Genomic DNA, 23991 nt, shown 5'->3' with positions numbered 1-23991 from the left:
ATGAACGTATCCAAGAAAGAAAACACAAACTCCATTACCCACTTCATCCTCCTGGGCTTCCACTCAAGTCCAGAAAGGCAGCTCCTCTTCTTTGGGCTCTTCTCAGTAGCCTACACTCTGACTCTCATGGGGAACACGGCCATTGCCTGGGCTGTGCAGGGAGACCGGCACCTTCACACGCCCATGTACATCTTCTTGGGGAATTTCTCTCTTGTGGAAATATGCTATGTCACCACAACTGTCCCTAACTTATTGGCCAACTTCATCTCCACAACGAAGTCCATCTCCTTTGTGAGTTATTTTGCACAATTCTACTTCTTCTTCTCCTTTGGGTGTGATGAAGGCTTCTACCTTTGCATCATGGCCTTTGACAGGTATCTTGCTATATGCCATCCACTGCATTATCCACGCATCATGACCAGACAACTCTGCACTGGCCTTGTTGTCTTGGGATGGTCCAGTGGGTTCATCATTTTCCTAACTCCAGTCGTTTTCATTTCACAGTTACCCTACTGTGGCCCAAATATCATTAACCATTTTGTATGTGATCCTGTCCCAATAATGATGCTATCCTGTTCTGAGGACAATACCACCCAGTTCATTTACTCTACTTTCAATGCAGTCTTCATGATTGGGACTTTTCTATTCATCCTTTGTTCCTATGCACTGGTGATTTTGTCTGTGCTGAGGATGCCCTCTGAAGCCAGCAAAAGCAAAGCTTTCTCCACTTGTGCTTCTCATCTGGCTGTGGTGTTTTTGTTTTTTGGCTCTATTATGGTGATGTATGTTAGCCCTGGGTCAACACACCCAGTGGAAGTGCAAAAAATTGTGACCTTATTTTATTCTGTGGTAACACCCCTCCTCAATCCTCTGATTTATAGCCTGAGGAATAAGGAGATGAAGGCTGCCCTAAGGAAAGTTTTTAGCAATGAAAGCCTGTTCATAAAACAGAAAGAAGAAATCATGGTAAACTAAGTTACATTACAATGTACTTTAATATGATAAAACTAGGAGATTTTGTGCTAAACTTAATTTTTTTAGAGAATTGTCACAATGAAAGTCTTAGAATCTTTAATGTCACTACTTGATGGACTAGTCCTATTAAATAGCATAATTGTCCTTAAGTAATTGTATATATTACTCAATATTTAAAAACCGAAATAAATATTCTTTGTATCTGAAAATTGAAGAAACAAATAAGGTTTTTAAATAGATCATATACTTGTTTCAAGTTTAAAACGACACATATTCTCCTCCATTGGTAAGTCCTGAATAGAGCAGTGGTGACAAATCTAGGGCGCTTGTGCCACAACAAGCTGTTTGTGTCTTTGAAAACTCTAAAAGATTCCTCATCACTGGATTAAAGGAAAAATTCTATATGTACAAAGTCTGAAGTTGTGCTGATGTGATGGAGTCATTCCATCTGCAAAGAAAAAATATGATTTTTCTGAAAGGATTGTAAAGAAACAAACTAATGACCTAAGCTGGATATTAAATGTAAGACAGAGAGTAACCAAATAAAAACTAGAAATTGAGTGACTACTTTATACCCAGAACAGAGTTAAGGTAGATGCTAAATTTAAAGGGCCATTATTAAGCAGTAATTTATTTTCTGCTACAAATCATTGTCAAATGATATGTTTTGGGGCCATATTTTACCTCAGTATTTTTTAAACATTTTTAAAACTTTTTTCTAATGATATATAAAGATCTTTTGTTCTTTGAAGTACATAATCACAATTATTTATTTAATGATAGTTTTCCTTAACCACTGATAACCAATCCTTTCATAGACAATTCTGTAAAAATTGATGAAACACAGGAAAATATGATGCAGTATGCAGAGCTATATTTACAGCCTGCCAAAAGTCACCAATTCCACAAAGGTACATGCAACTCCAATTGGTCTCTCTGTGAGAAACAACCAAGAATTTGGGGTGCTCTCATCAACTAGAGGCGGAATTTCTGAGAGCTTCGCAAGAAAATTGAACACTTGTTTGGGGAGAGGAATATTCATTTGTTCATTTAGATTTCACAAAAGTAATGTAAATTGAAAGGGAATCATTGACTAGACTAATTATTGCCATTAGCATGACACTTAATTCACAACTTCACCCAAAATATTTTGAAAATATTTTGAGTGTAAAATGATGCTGAGGTTTTCCTGATAATTTTAATCATGGTTCCTCTGTGGATACTGAAGGTTAATTTATTCAGAATCATTCCCTTTCTGAGAAAACTGGGAAAAGGTATGAAAATATAGGATGAAAGCAAAGTATTGTGTAGGTTGCTTATAAAGTTGAGTGGTTTCTGTGCTATCAAAGTTAGAAGAAATAATTAAGTAGTCTTCTCATATTTCAGACTATCTGCATCCCAGAAAAACTGTCAGCTTAGTATTACTTAATGGACTGAAATCCAAATTAATTGGGTTGGTAACTTTTGTTCAATTTAGGACTTTTCCAAATGTTGTCAAAATGAAAACACAGTTTTTGCTAATATATACTAAGATATCAAATATAAGGATATAAATTAAAATCTAGTAGGCTCAGTAGATGATTTATTGTTCTGCTAATTTCCCTCAAAACTTCCTATTGACCACTAACAAAAAATTAAACTGTCTGGGGATTTAATTCAGTGGTTCTGGTGTCTGCCTTGCAAGTGCAGGGTCCTGAGTTCGATCCCTGGTACCAAAAAAAATTAAACTGTAAAACAAAAAACTATGCTTTGTACAAACCACACAAACATCTCCTTCAAGGCTTAAAGATGGCAAGCTTCCATCCTACTTCATTTAATTCAATAATGTGCACTATTTACATTTGTCAGCTGATTGACATTGAGATAAACAAGTTACATAAACTATCTCCAAATTTTCAAATGTGTATCTAGGAATACTACCTACAAATTTAATAAGAATTGAGAATGCATATTTCAATTAAGCATTTACTGTATTTCCTAAAATTAAGTCAATTCATGAGTCTTCAAAACTATCATGACTATTGAATATCATGAACATCAGATATATTTTATATGACTCTACATCAAAATTGTCCAGAATACATTTCTATTCACCCATGTGCCTTTGTAGATCTATTATGCCACTGAATACATTTTGAGAAGAGTCACATCATTTATTATACATGACAATCATTGTATATCACGACCTTACTGATTATCATCAGGGCCACATTAACTTAGAAAACTAACACTATTACACAGGCTCATTGCTTTTCTAATGTCACACAATTAGTAAATGAGAGTGGAATTATGATACTGTAGGAGATATTTTGTTGAACTATTTCCACCTACACCTGTATTGAAAGATTTCACGTACATTTTGAATTGTACTGACAAAATTCTTCCACAATTTCTCAGAAGCCACAAGTGACACCCCAACCTATGAATAATTGCAACCCTGAAATATTATGGAGTTTGGTAAAGTTCGATGAATGCATCAAATATCCTTGTTTCTGAAAAACATTTTCTTTGTTTTTAGGGCCCCTGGTAGCCAGTCCTCATTTCCTGACATGCCATTTTCATGTTCAATTATCACCCTATGTCAAGGCTTGTGTTTAGATCTCCCATCCCCAAGGCCTCATGAGGTCACAGATGGCTTTTTCAGAGGTGGCTGGATCTAGAGTGTGTGAGGCTGGAATTGATTCATGTGCAATGCGAAGCTCATGGATACAAGGATTAGGGATGTGAGTGCTACCTTCCCTAAGGAGTCTGGATAAGATAAAGGGGGTAGTAAGATGCCATTAAAGTCCCATGTTGCTTTGCTACCTTCTGCCTGCCATGAACTGTTCTCTTCTGCCAAGCCTTCCTTGAATCCAGCTGATTATGGACTGAAACCTCTACTAACTGTGAGCTAAATAATCCTTTCCCTCTTTAACTTTGAGTGTCGAGAGTTTTGTCTCAGCAACAAGAGAAAAGTAATTAAGACACCCTATCTGTTCCTTCTTCTTTACTGTGATCATCACTCATGACTAACACTTAGACCCAATCTAAGTGTTCAGATTGAGACCCAATCTCTGCTTTAAAGGAGCTCTCATCATCACACCTAGTAATGTAAATGGCTCTAGAAATCAAATCCTCAGTACAAGATATGGGAATCATATCCATCACTGGCAAGATGACAGCAAAGAGCCTAGTGTGGGTGATCAGTCAGGTGGTGATAACACTACAGAGCGTAGAGGCTTTTGCCTGTGATGAACAGAAATGAACCACAGATAGAGGAAAAGCACTGCCTCAAGAAAATCCCCACACAATTGATCTTTTGTCCTGAACTTAGTCTTGCCTGGGACACCAGCATGGCCTAGCTATAATGCCCAGAACTTTACTCTTTGAGCTCCACCACCCACTGATAAGGGAATTGGTTGAGAGGCAGTGAGGAAGGTGGAGATGTAACAGAGTCTCATGGCAGTGTATCCAGGGAGAGAACACAGAGAAAGGGGAGCAGACAATGCATAAAGTATAAAACATGTAATAATAATGGAAAAGAAGAGAAACAGAGGTGATTCACTTTTGTATTTGAAGAATATCTGAAATTCAAACATCTAGAATAGCTCTTATTTTTCAAAATACCTATTTTGATAAAGTAACATGTCAGAACTGGTTTCTTATTTACTTTTATTAGAAATATAAAAGGGAACCATGATTGGTAAGTAGGAGGGATCATCAGCTCCCATTGGAAAATGGACATTCTTCAGGGGTAAAGCAGCTGAAATCTGCAGTAGAAACTTGCAGAGTGCAACCCTGCAGGAGGACAGGGGGCTCAACTTGGGTCTTGCAACCAGAAATCTGCCTGAATCTCACAGGTCTGAGACTAGCTTACTGAGACTCATTGACTTAAAACTGCACACTGCTGCCCACATTGTCTATTGTGACAGCAGAGACACACCTTGAAGGAGGCCCTTTATTTTTTAAAGGTGATAGATTAATAACTACCACAAATTGTCATTCTTTAAGAGGTATTAGATGCTATGGTGTTGCCTATTATATGACTTGGGCTAAGGTGTTGTGATTGATCTAAACAGTTTTCCTTCCTGGTATGAAAATGAGATAGCCTCAGAGTCATTAGAGACTCAAAACCTAAAGACCAGCTATATCTGGTAGACACCTCTGAGAAGCAATCATTCCATAAGGGTTTTAAATAGATAAACAAAGATACTTACAATAAACAACTTCACAATATCAACCCAGGAACTAAACCAGGGACAGTACCAAAAAAAAAAAAATGAGAAGGCATTTAAGCAAGTCACAAACCCAGACTTCCACCCCACAAAAGGCAGTTTCTAGGGGAAATGAGGTGCAAAAGTCTCATAATCAATGACCTGGACACACTAAACTGATAGCACAGGAAATAACAAAACAGATGAATGAGGCTCTAGAAAAATTCAAAGCAGAAATAATCTCCCAGATAACTACAGAGATGGTGAGCAGAGTGAAAGACATGATTAGAGGCTCTAGAACAGAAACTGATTAAAAAAGTAGATGAGCTCAGAAACATGCTGGAAGCCAGGAATGCCCAGCATAACAAAGAAATGGAAACCATGATCGCCCAACATAAGAAAGAAATGGAACCCATGAAACAGATTCAAACAGATATTCAGGAGATTAAAAACTTCATTGAAAGCATGCAGAGCAGATTAAGAGAATCTGAAGATAGAGTATTACATATAGAAGACAGGATTGTGGTGAGGGACCATGAAAACAGAGATTTCTTAAAAATAGTAAGGGAGCATGAGAAATCAGTCCAAGAGCTGCTAGATGATACAAAGAAGAATAACATAAGACTGATAGGAGTCCACAAAAAACAGGAGAAAGTACAATTGACATAAAAAAAACTGTTCACAGAAGTAATAGTAGAAAACTTCCCAGACAGAGGTGGAGAATTGGACATAAAGATAGTGCGGCATATAGAACTCCACCCAGCCATGATCAAAAAAAATCTACACCTAGACATATAATACTCAAGATCCCAGAAACCCAACAGAAGAACAAAATCCTACAGGCAGTTAGAAAAAAGAAACAAATCACCTACAAAGGAAAACCCATCAGAATCACTGCAGACTTCTCAACACAAACCCTCAAATCAAGGAGAACCTAGAGTGAAGTATTTCAAGCCCTAGAAGAAAATAACTTCCAACCTAAACTGTTGTATGCTGCAAAATTATCTTTCAAACTTGATGGGGAAATTACATACTTCCATGACAAAGAACACCTGAGAAATTTCATGAACACCAAACCAGCACTCCAAACAATTCTAAGCAATATCCTAGAAAAAAGCAACGAAGGTCACAACTCCATGAGGCTCAACAGAGGGAAGCCACCGGACAAGATAAGAAACTAAAGGGAAAGGGGAAAAAGAAACAAGAGCCAACAATAGTAAAACATCCTGACAAGGATGAGTCAATATCTATCAATTATAACTATCAGTGTTAATGGCCTCAATTCACCAATCAAAAGAAGTAGAATGACAGAATGGATTAAGAAGCAAAATCCAGCAATAGGCTGTGTACAAGAAACACACCTAACTCAAAAAGAAATTCATGGACTGAAAGTAAAAGGATGGAAAATGGCTCTCCAAATGACAGGAACCCAGAAAAAAGCAGGGGTAGCAATCTTATTTGCAGACAAAGTAGATTTCAAACCAAAACTAATTAAGAGAGACAAAGATGGTCATTACATCCTTGTGAAGGGAACAATACAAGAGGAAGAGATGACAATCCTAAATATATATGCACCAAATACAAATGCCCCCAACTATACAAAACAAATATTAACGGGCATGAAAAACGAAATAAGCACTAATACAGTTGTAGTGGGTGACCTCAATACGACACTATCACAAATAGACAGATCATCTAGACAAAAAGTCAACAATGAAATTCTAGAACTGTGAACCAAGCTACTGAACAAATGGACTTAATAGATGTTTACAGAGTATTCCATCCCACAAAATCAGAATACACATTCTTTTCAGCTGCACATGGGTCATTCTCCAAAATAGACCACATGCTACCTCACAGGACATGTCTAAGTCAATGTAAAAGAATTGAAATTACCCCCTGTATATTACCAGACCATAGTGCAATAAAATTGGAGATCAATAACATGAGAAACTGTAAAACTCCCAGAAACACCTGGAAATTAAATAACACCCTCCTGAACAACCAATGGGTCACAGAGGAAATAAAGAAGAAATTAGATAGTTTCTACAAGTAAATGATGAGGCCAGTACAACATTGAGGAATCTATGGAACACAATGAAAGCAGTTCTATGTGGGAAATTCATAGCAGCAAATGCCCATATTAGGAAAACAGAGAGAACTCAGATAAATAACCTAATGCAGAACCTCAAACTCCTAGAAAAAGAAGGGAATAACAAACCCAAAGCTCATACAAGGAAGGAAATTATAAAGATCTGAGCAGAAATTAATGCAATAGAGACTAAGAGAATGATACAAAAAAATGAATGAATCCAAGAGCTGGTTTTTTGAAAGAATAAATAAAATCAATATACCTTTAGCCAACCTTATCAAAAAAAGGAAAGAAAAGGCTCAAATCCATGCAATTAAGAATGAAAAAGGTGAAGCCACAACAAACCCAGCAGAAATTCAGAGGATTATCAATACCTACTTTGAGAAATTGTACTCTAATAAAATGGAAAACACAGAAGAAATGGACAGATTCCTAGATACACATGAATTGCCAAAGTTAAGTGAAGAAGATATAGAAATTCTAAACACCCCAATTACAATGAGTGAAATTGAAAATGTAGTAAAAAATTTACCAACAAAGAAAAACCTAGGTCCTGATGGCTTCACTGCTGAATTCTACAAGACATTTAAAGAAAAACTATCACCATTACTCTTTAAACTCATCAAGGAAATTGAAAAGGAAGAAAGGCTTCCAAACTCATTCCTGGAAGCAAGTGTGACTTTGATTCCAAAACCAGGGAAAGACCCAACCCAAAAAGAGAACTACAGGCCAGTCTCCCTAATGAACATAGATGTAAAAATCCTCAACAAGATACTGGCAAACAGAATACAGAGGGTCATCAAGAGAATCATACACCCTGACCAAGTAGGATTCATCCCAGGGATGCAAGGATGGTTCAAAATTCATAAATCAATAAATGTAATACACCATATTAATGGAGTCAAGGACAAAAACCATATGATCATCTCAATAGATGCAGAAAAGGCATTCGACAAAATCCAACATCCATTCATGGTAAAAGCCATACAGAAAATTCGAATAGAAGGTCTTTATCTCAACCTGATTAAGGCTATCTATGAAAAACCAACAGCTAACATCATATTAAATGGTCAAAAACTGAAAACTTTCATGCTAAAATCAGGAACAAGACAAGGATACCCACTATCACCACTCCTGTTCAGTATAGTTCTGGAAACATTAGCTGCAGCAATTGGAAAAGAGAAAGAAATAAAAGGAATAAAGATAGGAAAGGAAGAAGTTAAACCCTCATTATTTGCTGATTATATGATACTTTACATGGAAGACCCAAAAAACTCTACCAAAAGACTTCTAGACTTAACTGACAGATTCAGTAGAGTAGCTGGATATAAGGTCAACACTTGAAAAACAATACCCTTCTTATACACAAATAGCAGACTCATTGAGAGAGAAATTAGGGAAACAATTCCTTTTACAATAGCATCCAAAAAAATGAAATATCTAGGAATCAATCTAACAAAGGAAGCAAAAGACCTCTACACTGAAAACTACAGCACCCTGAAAAAGGAGATTGAGGAGGATATAAGAAAATGGAAAGACATCCCTTGTTCCTGTGTAGGAAGAATCAATATAGTGAAAATGGCCATACTTTCAAAACTGCTATATAGATTTAATGCAATGCCAATTGAAATTCCAACAATATACTTCACAGAGCTAGAGAAAACAATCCAAAAATTCATTTGGAGCCAGAAGAGACCTAGAATAGCAAAAGGAATTATGGGCAACAGAGACATGGCTGGGGGTATCACAATACCCAACTTGAAGTTATACTACAAAGCTACTGTGACAAAAACAACATGGTACTAGCAAAGAAACAGACCCGAGGATCAGTGGAACAGATTAGAAGATGCAGAAACAACTTCAGACATACTCAGCCACCTCATCTTTGAGAAAGAAGCCAACTACCCTCATTGGAGGAAAGATAGCCTATTTAATAAACAGTGTTGGAAAAACTGGATTTCAACCTATCAGAGATTAAAACTAGACCCATATCTATCACCATGAACTAAACTAAGATCGAAGTCAATTAAAGATCTAAATATTAAGAAAGAAACACTAAACTTGCTGGAAGATAAGTTAGGTAGAATTCTTGAAAATACTGCATTGGAAAAGACTTTATGAACAAAACCTCAGTAGCATGGGAACTAGGAGAAAGAATCAACAACTGGGATTTCATCTTATTTAAAAGCTTCTGCACTACAAGAGAAACCACCAACAGAGCTAACAGACAACCTACAATGTGGGAAAAAAGTTTTAGCAGCTGTAACTCAGACAAAGGGCTACTATCCAGAATATATAAAGAACTGAAAAATATCATACCCCTAAAATTCAAAGACCCAATTCCAAAATGGGAATCTGAAATGAACAGACATTTCTCAGACACAGAAGTAAAAGCAGCAAATAAACATATGAAAAAATGTTCAACATCACTGGTCATTCAAGAGATGTAGATGAAAACAACACTAAGATTCTACCTCACCCCGGAAAGAGTGGCTGCTATCAAGAAATCAACCAATTACAAATGCTGGCTGGGATGTGGAGAGAAAGGAACCCTTCTCCATTGTTGGTGGGAGTGCAGACTGGTGCAACCACTATGGAAATCAGTGTGGAGATGCCTCAAAGAACTAGGCCTGGAGGTCCCATTTGACCCAGCTATTTCCTTGCTGGGTATTTTCCCCAAAAAATGAAAAGAATAATACCACAGAGATATATGTACACCCATGTTTATTGTGGCACAGTTTGTAATAGCTAAAGCTTGGAAACAGCCCAAGTGTCCATCAACTGGAAGCTGGATAAAGAAGATATTTTTTTTTTATAAAATGGAGTACTACTCAGCTATAAAGAACAAGAAAGTAGAGCCATTTATAGCTAAATGGATGCATATTGAGGCCATACTCTTAAGTGAAATAAACAAGACACACGTGTAAATATCGAATAGTTTCTCTAGTGTGAGAAACTGAGAGTGTAAATAAAGACTAAAAGGATTAATAAATAATAATTTATACTTTGAAATAGGAAAAGGTCCAAAGGGGTAAGGGTGGTGGGAGAAGATGGGGAAAGGAAAGAATGGAAAGGAAAAATTATGAGAAAAAAAAATGGAAACAAAGTATGTAAATAGGGAAGGGTGGAGGGGTGAAGGGAGCACAGGTAATGGGGAAAAAATAAGAACCAAGCTACATCATGAAAAGGTACAAGCACCCAAAGATAAATGTAAATGTATTATATACCTAAAATGTGCCAATAAAAGAATTTAAGAAAAAAAAAAGAAATATAAAAGTGAAAGAACTGACTTAGTGATTAACATATTAATAGGAGCACAACATAAATATTTTTATATTTTTATTTATAAAAAATTAACAAGATGTTACACAATTTCTCCAGGGAAAGTCTTTAAGGAAGGAGATGAAAAAGGCTCTCTCCGCATGCAATTTGAAAATTTGAACACAATAGTGAGTCCACAACATCCAGATTACCCATAGTGTGGGGACAATAGTAAAAGAATCTGTTTCAGACTACTCAAGAAAGCATTAGCTCCAGCTAATGATGCCATTAAGAGACTTGGTGATTACTTCTAGTCTCAATGCCTTTGTCGGTTTTGACTGGGGACATTCCAGCTGGCTCCTGCGATGTCACACCTTTTCTAAAATTACTAGGTCTTGGAAGGAGAGACGATTCCTAAATCACATTATAAGGTCTAATAGCAAAAGATCACTTCTGAGCATAGGTCTGACTCACAACTTCCTGTGAACCATGCCCAAGAGGTCAAAGGTAAGTCAGTGAAAACAAGAGATACTTTCATGTGTCTGCTTAAGTTGAAAAAGATGGACTATTTCACACTTTTATATGGTTTTGCTGGAACTATTGTTAAAGTAACCATTACCCTGTAACTAATTATCATCCCTTATGTCATGGTCATTTTGAATTATCATTATTCACAATAGGCACATATTTTCTAGTACAATTAGCTGTACCAAAATAAACAGCAATTTACACACTTTCTATTAAATTTGGTTGTGCTAAATTATCAGCAATTTAATCCAAAGATACCATCTCTTGAATGAATATTTCAAGTATAGTGTTTGAAGTACAAATATCTAAAAAGGATTCAAAATAACATTCATAACTTTTCAGAATGATCAAAATGCATAAGAATAACTAGAAAAGCATAACAAGTGGATGCCATTAGCAATAAGGAAAAACCAACTTGAATTACAGCCAAGTGTAAACACTTGTTCTCCTCATGCTTCTGCTTCATTATTTTAAAATAGCAGGGTTGTATTCAAAAGAATTTTATGAGTATTATATTAGATAATCCATGTGCAATCTCCTGGCAGAGTAAATGGCACATACTAGGTACTAAAACTTTCTTACAAATATGACACAAAGTGTAGAGAGAGTGCTTATGTCCATTAAGTGTGAGGAAGGAGAATTTTTTTTGTTAAATTCTTTTATTGGTACATTGTAGGTATACAACACAATTGCATTTCTCATTGGGAATTGTACCTTTACATAATGCATCTGGGTTCTTATTTTTTCCCTATTCCTAGCCCTCCCTTCACCCCCTCCACCCTTCCCTATTTACAAAGACTTTATTTATATTTTTTCCATTTCTCAGCATTTTTCCTTTCCCTTCTTTCCTTTCCCCTGCCCCTCCCACTACCCCTACCCCTTTGGACCTTTTCTTCCTATTTTGCATTATCGATTATTCATTCTAATCATTGGTACATTTTAGGTATACAATATAATGACATTCATCATTGGAAATTTGCACCTTTACATAGTCTCTCTTGGTTCTTATTTTTCACCCTTGCCCAGCCCTCTCTTCAGCCCCTCCATTCCTCCCTATTTACAAAGATTTTGTTCCTATTTTTCCATTTTCTCATATTAATCCCATTCGGGAATTTTAAAATGGACAAGAAAACTGTTCTGGGTAAAAATGTGAGAGGAGGCTCTGAATGTTGCCTGGATCTCAGGACGTCCTGTGCTGAAGAAGCCTGAAAGCAAGAAAGCATTGACAGCTGTGCATTTACAATGTAAAATTCAAGAGAAGTAAAAAAAAAAAAAAAAAAAAAATGATACTATTGAAAGAGAAGAAAATAATGTGACTACTATAGCAGGCATAGAGGCATGCCACACATATCTCCCTTCAAGCAACAATTTTCTGACTAGGTATGGGGTGATTAGGTAGGTGAGAGCCTTCAGCTCAGTGCATTTCAGATCCACCACAGCCTTCAATGACCATGTTCTACCTACAGTTGGACATAGGCAAACCTTAGGGATAAATGTGCTATACCTACTCACATGCAGAAGTCTTTTGTCCACAGCATCCCACTGGGCTGGATAAGACTCTCAGAACTACTTCACTAACTGAGGCTCTTTTAACCAATCTTTTTTTTTTCCTTCTTGTGTAGTAGTAGACCTTCATCTTAGTCAAAAAATTGTTCCTTCCAATGCTTGGTCCCTCCCTTTCTTTCCTATCTGTCACAGATGTTTCCCTTGATAAATGTGTTATATCTTTATCTATGTCTTAAAATCAATTTCCTGAATAACCCCAACTGATACTCCAACTAAATATATAATTATGAAACATATTTGTTTGCTTAAAAAAGTTTAAGACTACTGACCAAACTTCATTAAGGTTCTGAGGATTTAAATGGTGATGATTTAAACATGTTAATTTCATGTTTTTGATGAATGTGTTACATTAAATACAATTCATGTTTTTATTTTTTAAGCTTTTGACAAATATGTCAATTTTGCCTTTCCCATGACTTTGTAATTCAAATACATTTTCTGATGAACAACAGATTGTTGGATCTTTTTTCAAATGTAGTCTGTTCCTGTCTTTTAATTGGTTGGTTTTTTTCTATTTTACTTTTTATTTCTACATGTTTGTGGTGCAGAATGATAACTTTTCTCATGGAGAGTTGGCACATGTACATAACACATCTTAATTCTTTTATCATCATGCCCTTTCCCTATATTCCATGCAACTCTCTCCATCTCCTGGTCCCCTTCTCTTTTACAATAGTTCTATCTCCCTAATTCCTGTTAATCTTTATTTTGCTCTTTATTCATATTTTTTGTTTTTCATATAGGAGAAATCATGCAAATTTTAAAATATGTCTAATTTATTTCATTTAATATGGGATTTCAGGGTGCATCCATTACCTAGAAATTGCTCAAGTTCATCCTTCTTTGTAGCAGAGTAGTACCCATTCTTTATAGATTCCACATTTTCTTTTTTTAACATTTTAATTATATTCATTGGCACAAAAAGATATATATAAAGATAATATTCATCATAGTATATTTGTACCTGTACAAGATATATCTTGATTCCTCTGGGGTTTTTTTCCATTTTCCTCCTCCCTTCAACCCATCTTCCCACATTTTCTTTATCCATTCATCTGTTGGATATACAGGTTGTTGCCAAGATTTAGCTATTATGAATTATGGTGCTATAAACCTTGGAATGCAGGTATCACTGTAATATGAAGTCCTTAATTCTTTTGACAAGTTATCTAGAATGGGGATAACTGGGACAACTGTAATTTCTAGCTTTAGATTTCTCAGTGATCTCTACAATGATTTACATAATGGTTGCTCTAGTTTACAACCCCATCAACAATGTACAAGAGTTTCCCACAGCCTTCCCAGCATTTATTGTTATTTGTTTTCTTGATAATAGCCATTCTTTCTGGAGAATGGGGGGAATCTAAGTGTTATTTTAATTTAGATTTCTCTAATATTGGTGATTTGTAGTTCTTCTGAGAATTGTCTATTCATTCTGTTGTGTATTTTTTATTGCACAACTTTTATTGGGAGCATCTAATATTTTGTTTTTTATATATTTGAGATATTAATCCTTTGTCCAAAGAATAACTAGAAAAAATTTTTTGTAAACTGGTCTGTCTCCACTTACTCTAGAGTGTAAATGGCTTTTTATGAGTTTGTGATTTGGTGCAGAGTGCAGCCACATTACCTTGCTAAGTGTCTAGCAGCCATAATACCTTGCCATGTGGCCAGGCACCATCTCACTGCATGGTTGTGTGTAAATTTTATGTGGGTATGCACCACTAGCCACAACCAACTTTGTTTTCCTCATCTCCTTTTTTTTTTAATAACTGCCCTTAACTGTTTAGCCTCTGATTTTAAACAATAGATTGGCTTTTGAGAACAAGAGAGGAACATTTTTCTTTCTTCTCACACATAAAAGAAAAACTGTGTACTATCATTCTTAAAATCATGAAACCACTGGGAAGGCAGAGCTATAATCAGAGGACCAGGACAAATGCAAGTACATACTGCAAGGCAAATGTGGAGCACAGGCAACACCAGAGGGCTGCTCCCATCCTCCACCACAGCTGGGATGTGCTTGAGAAAAAAAAAATCCATTTTAAAATGACCACAGCTTTTGGCTGGACTTGACCACTAGACAAGCCAAAACAAGCATATGATGCTTATGCTGCCCACTTCAAGTGGGTGTACCTCAGCATTGGGAAGAAGCCTAATGGGAGCACAGAGCTGCTGGACCAGGGAACAAACAGGAGCCTAAAGCTCTCTGCTCCAAGGTGGTATGTTGTGCAGCTAGAGCAAAAGATTTTTGCACTCAAAATTGCTCTCCCTGGTCCAAGAGCCTGCCTGCGCCCTCTGCCACCTGGCTTTTCTACTTCTCTGTTTAAATGCAAGTAAGTTAAAGACTGATGCCTGATGCCTGAGCAGAACGGCTTTAACATTTAAAGGCTAATTCAAGTGACTGTGAGTGCATAAAAACAAAGCCATCCCAGTTGTTAGCCCTTTCTTCCACTGAAATAAATACAAGAGATGTTTTTCCCATATGGTTTCACTCTACTTAAGTAGAGTCATCAAAGGACTTGAAATACCAGCTAAGCCATCAAGTGGCTAAGAATAAATACAAATTTGCCCATGAAGAGGTTCAACTAGGTGGTTAAAAGAACTTTGCTTGGGAAACTTCTGCCATTACTTCATGGAAATCAAAGAACTAGGCAAGGTAAATGATGGCACAACCTCTTTGTCCCTAAGGAGTAAATGGGCACCACATATGGTGACAAAAGCCCTCAGGAGTCTTTCTTCTGTACTTCTGTATTATTGCTACTGACCAATAAAACAGGCCCATCACTTCCAATTGACCAGGGGACTCCATAATAGCCTAGTGCCCCAGAAAAACCCAACATTTGGCAGAGGAGGAGGCTTCTGGGCCACTGTACAACCATCCCCAGCACAGAGGAGGAAGCTTCTGGGCGACCATACCACTGCTCCCAGTGCAGAGGAGGAGGCTTCCATGCCAACCTACCACCCCTCCCAGCACAGAAGTGGAGGCTTCTGGGCTGCTGTACTACCACACCCAGCACAGACGAGGTGAGCCACACAGGCACCAGCCACACCCCCATAGGCTTCAAAATGAGAAGACACATAAACAAGCCTCAAAATCAGACTTCCAGATCACCTACAACAACCCCAAATGGAAAGGAGATGGAACAATCTGATACTCAACCACCTGGACTTCACCAACTGGCAACAAAAGAGAATCTGGAAAAATTTAATCAGAAATAATTTCTCAGATAACAGCAGAGATTGTGCCCATAGTGCAAGATATGATTAATAAATCTAGAGAGAACACACATAAAAAAAATAGAGGACCTGAGGAACCTGATGGAATCCCGAAAGAAGAAACACACATAATACATAAAACAGGTGCAAAAAGATGTCCAGGAGATAAAAAAAATTCTATTTAAAGGTTACACAGCAGAATGAGCCAATGTGAGGACAGAATTTCAGATATAGAAGGTAAGGTTGCAATTAATGACCAGGAAAAGAATAATTGCTTTAAAATTGTAAGGAACCATGAGGAATCAATCCAGCAGCTACCAGACGATGCAAAGAAGAATAACATAAGACCGCTCAGAGTCAATGAAGAAACAGGAGAGAGTGCAGATGACATAAAAAAAACCTGTTCACAGAAGTGATGGCAGAAGACTTCCCAAGCAGGGGAAAAGAACTTGACATTTATACATATAAATGAGGCATATAGAATTCCAACTAGCCTTGATCAAAAAAAAAATCTACACATGGGCACATAATTGTTAAGATTCCAGAAACCCAACAGAAGAATAAAATTCTACAAGCAGTTAGAGAAAAGAAACAAACCATATAAAAGGAAGGCCCATCAGAATCACAGCAGATTTCTCAACACAAACCCTCAAGGCAAGAAGAGCTTGGAGTAATGTATTACAAGCCCAAAAGGAAAGCAGCCTCCAACCCAGATTGATGTACCCTCCTAAACTATCTTTAAAAATTGATGGAGATATAAGATACTTTCATGACAAAGAGCACCTTAGGAACATCATTAATACCAAAGCAGCACTCCAAAAAATTTTAAACAATATCCTAGGAAAAGTCAATGAGGATCACAACCCCAGGAAGCCCAGCCAAATGAATCCATTGGGTACAATGAGAAATTAAACTCAAAGGGGGAGAAGCCAACAAAGAAAATGCCATAGCAATGATAAGTCAATATGTATCAGTAGTAACCATCAATGTTAATGGTCTCAACTCACCAATCAAAAGAAATTCCTGGGAGAATGGGTCAAGAAGCAAGATCCAACAATATGCTGCATAGAAGAAACACACAACTCAAAAAGAAACTCATAGACTGAAAGTTAAAGGGTGGAAAACAATATTCCATGTGACGGGAACATAAAAAAATGCAGGAGTAGCTAACCTCTTTGCAAATCAAGTGGATTTCAAACCAACACTAATTAAGAGAGACAAAGAAGGACACTACATCCTTGTAAAAGAAACAGTCCAAGAGGTAGAGATAGTAATCATAAATATATATGCACCTGCAAGATCCCAAGTTTGATCCCCAGTGCCAAAAAGTAAATAAATAAGTAAATAAAAAAATAAATAAATATGCACCAAACACTAGTGTGCCCAAGTGTATAAAACAAATACAAGCAGACAAGAAAAATCAAATAAGCACTAATACAATAGTAATAGGAGATCTCAATGTCCCACTGTTATAAATAGGTAGATCAACTAGACAAAAATCAAGCAATAAAATACTAGAACTCAATCAAACTCTTGAACAAATAAACTTAACAGATGTTTACACAGTGTTCCACCCTAAAAAATCAGAATACACATTCTTTTCAGCTGCACACAGGTCATTCTCCAAAATAGACCACATACTCGCTCATAGAACATATTTAGGTAAGTGCAAAGGAATTGAAGTTATCCCCTGTATATTATCAGACCATAGTACAATGAAATTGAGCAAAAGAAACTGCAAGAATTTCATGAACACATGGAAACTGAACAACACACTTCTGAACAACCAATGTGTCACAGAGGAAACTAAAGAAATCCGACAATTTCTTCAATTAAATGAAAATGACAATAAAACATATTAGAATCTATTGGACACAATGAAAGCAGACTTATGGGGAAAATTCAGAGCAGTGAATACTCATATTAGGAAAACAGAGCAAGCCCAATTAAACAACATGATGCTGAACCTCAAGCTTCTAGAAAAAGAAGAGCAGGACAAACCCAAAGCTCAAACGAGGGAGGAAATTATAAAGATCAGAGCAGAAATCAATTCAATGGAGACTAACAGAATGATATCAAAAAATCAGTGAAGCTAAGAGTTGGTTCTGTGAATGAATAAACAAAATTGATAAACTCTTAGCCAACTTTATCAGAAAAAGGAAAGAAAACCCACAATGTGGGAAAAAATTTTCACCAGTGGTCCCTCAGACATTGTTCTACTATCTCGAATCTATAAAGAACTTTAAAAAATCAGACCTCCCAAATTTAAAGACTCAATCTCAAAATGGGCATCTGAAATGAACAGACTTTTCTCAGACAAAGAAGTAGAAATGGCAAATAAACAAATGAAAAAATGTTCAACACCACTGATCATTCAAGAGATGCAAATGAAAACAATGCTGAGATTTCACCTCACACCAGAAAGAATGGCTGCTATCAAGAAATCAACCAATAACAAAAGCTGGCGGGGCTGTGGGGAAAGAGGAACCTTGCTCCACAGCTGGTGGGAGTGTAGACTGGTGCGACCACTGTGGAAATCAGTATGGAGATACCTCAAAGAACTAGAACTGAAAGTCCCATTTGCCCCCGCTATTCCACTGCTGGGGATCTTCCCCAAAGAATTAAAAAAAATCATACAACAGTAATATATGTGCACCCATTTTCAAAGCAGCACAGTTTGTAATAATGAAAACTTGGAAACAGCCAAAGTGCTCATCAACTGGAGACTGGATCAAGAAAATGTGGGGATTTTTTTATAAAATGGAGTGCTACTCAGCCATCAAAAACAAGAAATTAGAGACATTTATTGCTAAATGGATGCACTTTGAGGCAATACTCTTAAGTGAAATAAACAGGACACACATGTGTAAATACCAAATAGTTTCTCTAGTGTGAGGAAACTGAAAGTGTAAATAAGGACTAAAAGGTATAATAGATAATGTGAAATAGGAAGAAAAGGGGCAAAGGGGAGGGGGAATTTGGAGGTGTAGGGGAAAGGAAAGAAGGGAATGGAATTAATATGAGAAAATTTAAAAAAGGAAACAAAGTCTTTGTAAATAGTGAGCAATGGAGGGGTTGAAGGGAGGGCAAGGGAAGGGAGGAATGTAAGAACCAAGAGAGACTATGTAAAGCTGCAAATTTCCAATGATGAATGTCATTATATTGTATACCTAAAATGTACCAATAAAATTAAATTTTAAAAAATAACCATTAAAAAAATGACAGAAAAATCCAACATTCCTCAGTTCCCTTGTCAGATTCATCAGATGACCTAATTCCCACTGCCACTGGATACATACAGACAGCTTGAAGCCCCATGGGGTGACCATGAAGTGACCATGAAGTGGTGCTTCTGACTACTCTGGTACACAACTGGTCCTGCCCCTGAGACAGGTCCCAGGGATGGAAGGAACTACTTGATTACAGGTCCCTTTTTCACTTGCAAGTAATCACTCAGACCTATGCAAACAGGCATAACATCAGTGACTTGCCCCTCCAAAATCCTGAGGAAGTATGGTTCACTAATGGACAGCTTTGTTTGAGAAGGACATCAAAAGACAGGTTAAGCAGTTGTCAGCACATAACAGGTCAATGAAGGGAAATCTCTTCCCCCAGGTATCTCAGCTCTAAAGGCAGAGATAGTAGCTCTTTCTCAGGCATTAATATTAGGGAAAAATAGAAGGTTAAACATCTATATAGCCTCCAGATACACCTTTTAGGTGCTACACATCCATGTTGCAAAATGAAAAGAAAGAGGCTTATTGACAAATAATCATCTATAAAACACAGGCAGAAAATTCTACAATTCCTAAAGGCAGTCCATTTTCCCAGGCAGATCTCAGTCATGCACTATAAAGGGCACCAGAGACATGTCTGAAGTCTCCTTGAAAAATCAAAATCTTTCTAGGGAGACAAAATGGCAGTCCTACAGCCCCTTAAGACTCTAACCTAATTCTCAGGCTCTGGGGGACCACTAAAACTAGTCTATATCCCCTTTACCCCCACAGTGATAAATAGGCCTTAGGACAAGAGAAAATTTTAAAAGGGGGTCTGGTGGTATTTTAAAAACAAACTAGGCATGGAGATGTAGGTCAGTGAAGCTGTGCCTGCCTGGCAAGTTCAAGCTCCAGAGTGTGATTCCAGGGGCCAGAAAAAACACTGGACCTTCTACAAGGTACATAGTGGAAGGCTATAAAAACACTTTGTGATTCCTTCCATATGAGAACAGATGGTACATTGGAAATGGGCATTTGCATTTTCACAGGATTAGCACAAGTGACAACTACCCAACAAGCCTAAAAATCTTGACTCTGCTGTACCTACAACAACCCAGGCAAGCTAAAACCAATAACGATTGGCAATTAAGAGTTTAAACACATGCCACCATGTGGAGGATTCCTGACCAGCAATGACTGCTGAGGAATACCCCAGTCTCTCCAGAACGACAATAGACTTTCATTTATGTCACGAATAAGTCAAGGAGTGGCAATGGCTTCAAAATACTACCTTCATTCTACTTAGCAGCCTCAATCTTCTAGAAAGGTAGAGAAAGCCAACAAAACCCTAAAGAAATCTCTGGAAAAACTTTGACAAGAGATGTCTGAGTCCTGGCTCTGACGTCTAACCATAGCGTTCATGAGGGTTCACTACATGCCCAAAAATGGGGCTAAGTTTGAGCCATTTCAGGCGTTATACAGAAGGCCGTTTCTATCCTCTGATATGATGGAAGATTCAGAGACTACAGGAGTTTTACAATATCTCATCAATCTGAGCCAAGTACAACAGGCTATTAGAATGTATGGAAACAGAGTTCTGCCAACTCCAGGCCCCAGGATAACCTAGTGTTCATCCTGGAGACAACATGCTTGCAAAATCTTGGAAAGAGGGAACACCCAAGACCAGTTAAATCCAAACTGGGAAGACCTCTTTTCAGTGATCCTTGCCACAGCCACTGCAGTAAAGATGGCTGAAATGGAAAATTGCATTCATCTTTCTAGATTAAAACTAGTCCAACTAGAACTGTCTAAAGAACAAGATCACTCCAAAGAAGAAATCTTCTGTGAGCCTCTGGAAGGCTTGAGATTTCTCTTCAAAAACCAGGGCTCCAGAGCTGCTACAAGTAAATAAATATCATCTTGTTAAGGCCACAGCTCTCAGACTCTTGATAAATTATCTGACATAGCTCTCTTACATTCATACTTCTCTACAGGGAGCATGGAAATCTGACTTCCTCCTCACATTTGGGCTAACAGTAAAGTTTCCTTCTCCCATTAAGCAGGCAGCTCAGTGGTCACTAACTCTCTTCTCATTATTTTTTGACAGGATTTCATTCTTCAACACAGCCACAAGCCACAACATCCCAAGATAGTTGGAAAGTACCTAATTCCTACTAGGTAAGGTCTACAGCCCCTTCCAGCTTTAAGAAGACAGACACCACCACTCCTTCAACACTCCATAAAGATGTATGGGATTTATGTGTCTCAGGGGAAATTGATATAGGAGGTAAGGTATGGCAAGGCTGGCTTGGAAAATATGTGCGAACTGCCAATTACAAGATCCCAGGACAGCACCAAATAATTCCCAGTAAACCATATGTAAAGCTTCTGCATAGGATCCAAAAGATGTGCAATGCATGTAAAGACACAGACACCAGGAAGAGCCTGCTTTTGTGACTCCTCATGGTAGCTCACACTGTGCCTCCCAGATGTAGGGTGTACTTTTATTTTTCGTCTCTTTATGATTTTCTCTCTTGTTCAGCCAATGTTTGCTCTACAGCACCAGTTTTTCACTTGTCACTTCCCTCTTCACTTTCCAAAAAATGTTTTGGCACAAGTTTTGGCTTGTCTCATTTATTCTTTGAGCAAAGATGGACCTGGAAAACTTTTAATTGGCAAACCATTTCTAAAGGACCTAACCAACAACATCCCCAGAAACTCTGAAGAGCAGTTATTCTGTGACTTTTGATTCCTGGAATAGCTTTGTCTTAGACAATAAATCACTTCTCAACTTGTCTTCTGATTATATTCCCCTATACATGGAGGTCACTGCAATGAAGTTCTTCTCCAAAGCTAGCCTATCCTTTGGAAGGGATCACTTTCAGAATAAAACTCCACACTGTATTTGCAGTTTACAATATATACAGGCTTTGCGGGGGGCTAGTGGTGCAAACCTAATCAAAATGCCAATAGAATCTCTCAGTGAACTGGAGAAAACAATCCTAAACTTCATATGAAACTAAAAGAGACCTAAAACAACAAATACAATTCTGGGCACAAAGAACAAGGCTGGAGGAAGCAAAATTCCAGACTTTACATTATACTACAAAGCTACAGTGATTTTTTTTTAAAAAGCATGTTATTCACAAAATAACAGGCTTGTGGATCAATGAAACGAAGAACAGAGGATGGAGAAACAACTCTAGGCACTCTCAGCTACCTGATCTTTGACAAAGGGGTCAAATGCCTTCACTGGAGGAAACATAACTTCTTTATCAAATGGTTCTAGGAATATTGCCTATGCACATGCCAAAGATGGAACCTAGACCTACATCTTTCATCATGTAATAAACTAAAATCAAAATGTATCAAAGATCTAAACATTAACACAGAAGCATTTACTCTACTGGAAGACAAAATAGGTTAAATTCTTGAAGACATAGGCATAGGCAAAAATTTTCTAAGTAGAACCCTAATTGCAGAAGAAATAATGCCAGGAATTGACATATGAAATCACAATTAATCAAAAACCTTCTGAACAGAAAAGGAGGACACCAACAAACTGAAACAAAAACCTGCAGAGTAGGAAAAAAGTCACCAGTTATTCCTCAGGCAGAGGACTCATGTCTAGAATATGCAAAGAATTCAAAAATTAGACCCCCCCCAAATTTAAAGACCCAATAAAAAATGAAGAGACACTTCTCAGAAAAAGAAATACAAAAGGCCAATCAATTCATAGAAAAATGTTTTATTTCACTGGCCATTAGAGAGATGCACATTTTAAAACAAAATGAGATTCCATCTCACCCCAGAAAGAATGGCTACCATCAAGAAATCAGACAATAACTCATGCTCGAAAGGCTGAGGAGGAAAAGGAACCTGTCTTGATTGTCACTGGGGGTGTACTGTTACAACCTCTATGGAAATCAGTATGGAGATTCCTCAAAAAACTAAAACTAAAAACCTCATTTGACCCAGCTATTCCTCTTATGGGTATCTTCCTGAAAGAGTTAACAGCATCATATTACAATGATACATGCATATGTATGTTTATAGCAGCATGATTCATAATAGCTAAGTACACCAATGGGTAAATGGTTATAGAAAATTTAGTACTTGTACACAATGGAATACTACTCTGCCATAACGAAAGACATACTTAAGTCATTTGTAGGAAAATGGAAGCACCTTGAGGCCATAATGTTAAGTGAAGTAAATCAGATACACAAGCTAAATATCACATGGGTTTTCTGATATGATACAACTGATATATAGATAAAGCACAAAATAAAAAGATAGGTAATGGGAAGTAGGAAATAGGTGTTTCTCAAATGGAAGGGGATCAAGAGATAGAAGTGGGGAGAGAAAGGAGGGCAAGGAAGTGGACAATAATTAAGATGTATTATGTACATATACTAATTCCCATGAGTAATATAACCATTATTTAGTGCAAACATATACTAACAAAAAATTAATAAATTCTTATAGGTTATATGGGAGAATCAATTATATTAAAATTAGTAAAACTTTTAAAACAAAACATTTATGTTGCATACTACAGTGAAATACAGATTCTATATAAAGAATAAAAGAGACAAGAGTACTGAGCACCAACAAGGGCCCTCTCCCCAGCTGACTTTGCTACAGCACACTGACCTTTTTGACTCCACCTGCCATGCAAACACACTCCTCCCTCCAACCTCCAGGATTAGCTTCCTTTTGCCTGCAATTCCCTCTCCATATCCTCATGTTCTGCCCCTCTTTTCATACATGTGCTCAAATTTTAATGTGTCTATCAGACTTTCCTTACAACTGTATTTAAAATTAAAAGACCTGGGATGCCATTCCAGGCTCCTAGGGCAGAGAAGGTGAACCGCTCCGGAAAGAGAAGCACCCGCCCCTGCCTGGTGGAAATGAGAAGACACGTAAACAAGCCTCAAAA

The 23991-nt window shown here is 37.3% G+C and overlaps 1 protein-coding gene across 1 annotated transcript; it reads left to right on the top strand.

Moving 5' to 3' along the window:
* LOC101722858 (olfactory receptor 11G2) lies at nucleotides 1-975 on the top strand. Its single transcript, XM_004865083.2, has one exon. It carries the CDS (start codon nucleotides 1-3, stop codon nucleotides 973-975), a length of 975 nt encoding a protein of 324 aa, XP_004865140.2.
* Nucleotides 976-23991: the final 23016 nt, after the last annotated feature.

The sequence above is a fragment of the Heterocephalus glaber genome, unplaced genomic scaffold, assembly GCF_053883595.1.
Source record: "Heterocephalus glaber isolate CG9 unplaced genomic scaffold, H.glaber_assembly_v1.0 deba00001662, whole genome shotgun sequence".
Classification (NCBI taxonomy): domain Eukaryota; kingdom Metazoa; phylum Chordata; class Mammalia; order Rodentia; family Bathyergidae; genus Heterocephalus; species Heterocephalus glaber.
This window is presented reverse-complemented; position numbering and strand designations above follow the sequence as displayed.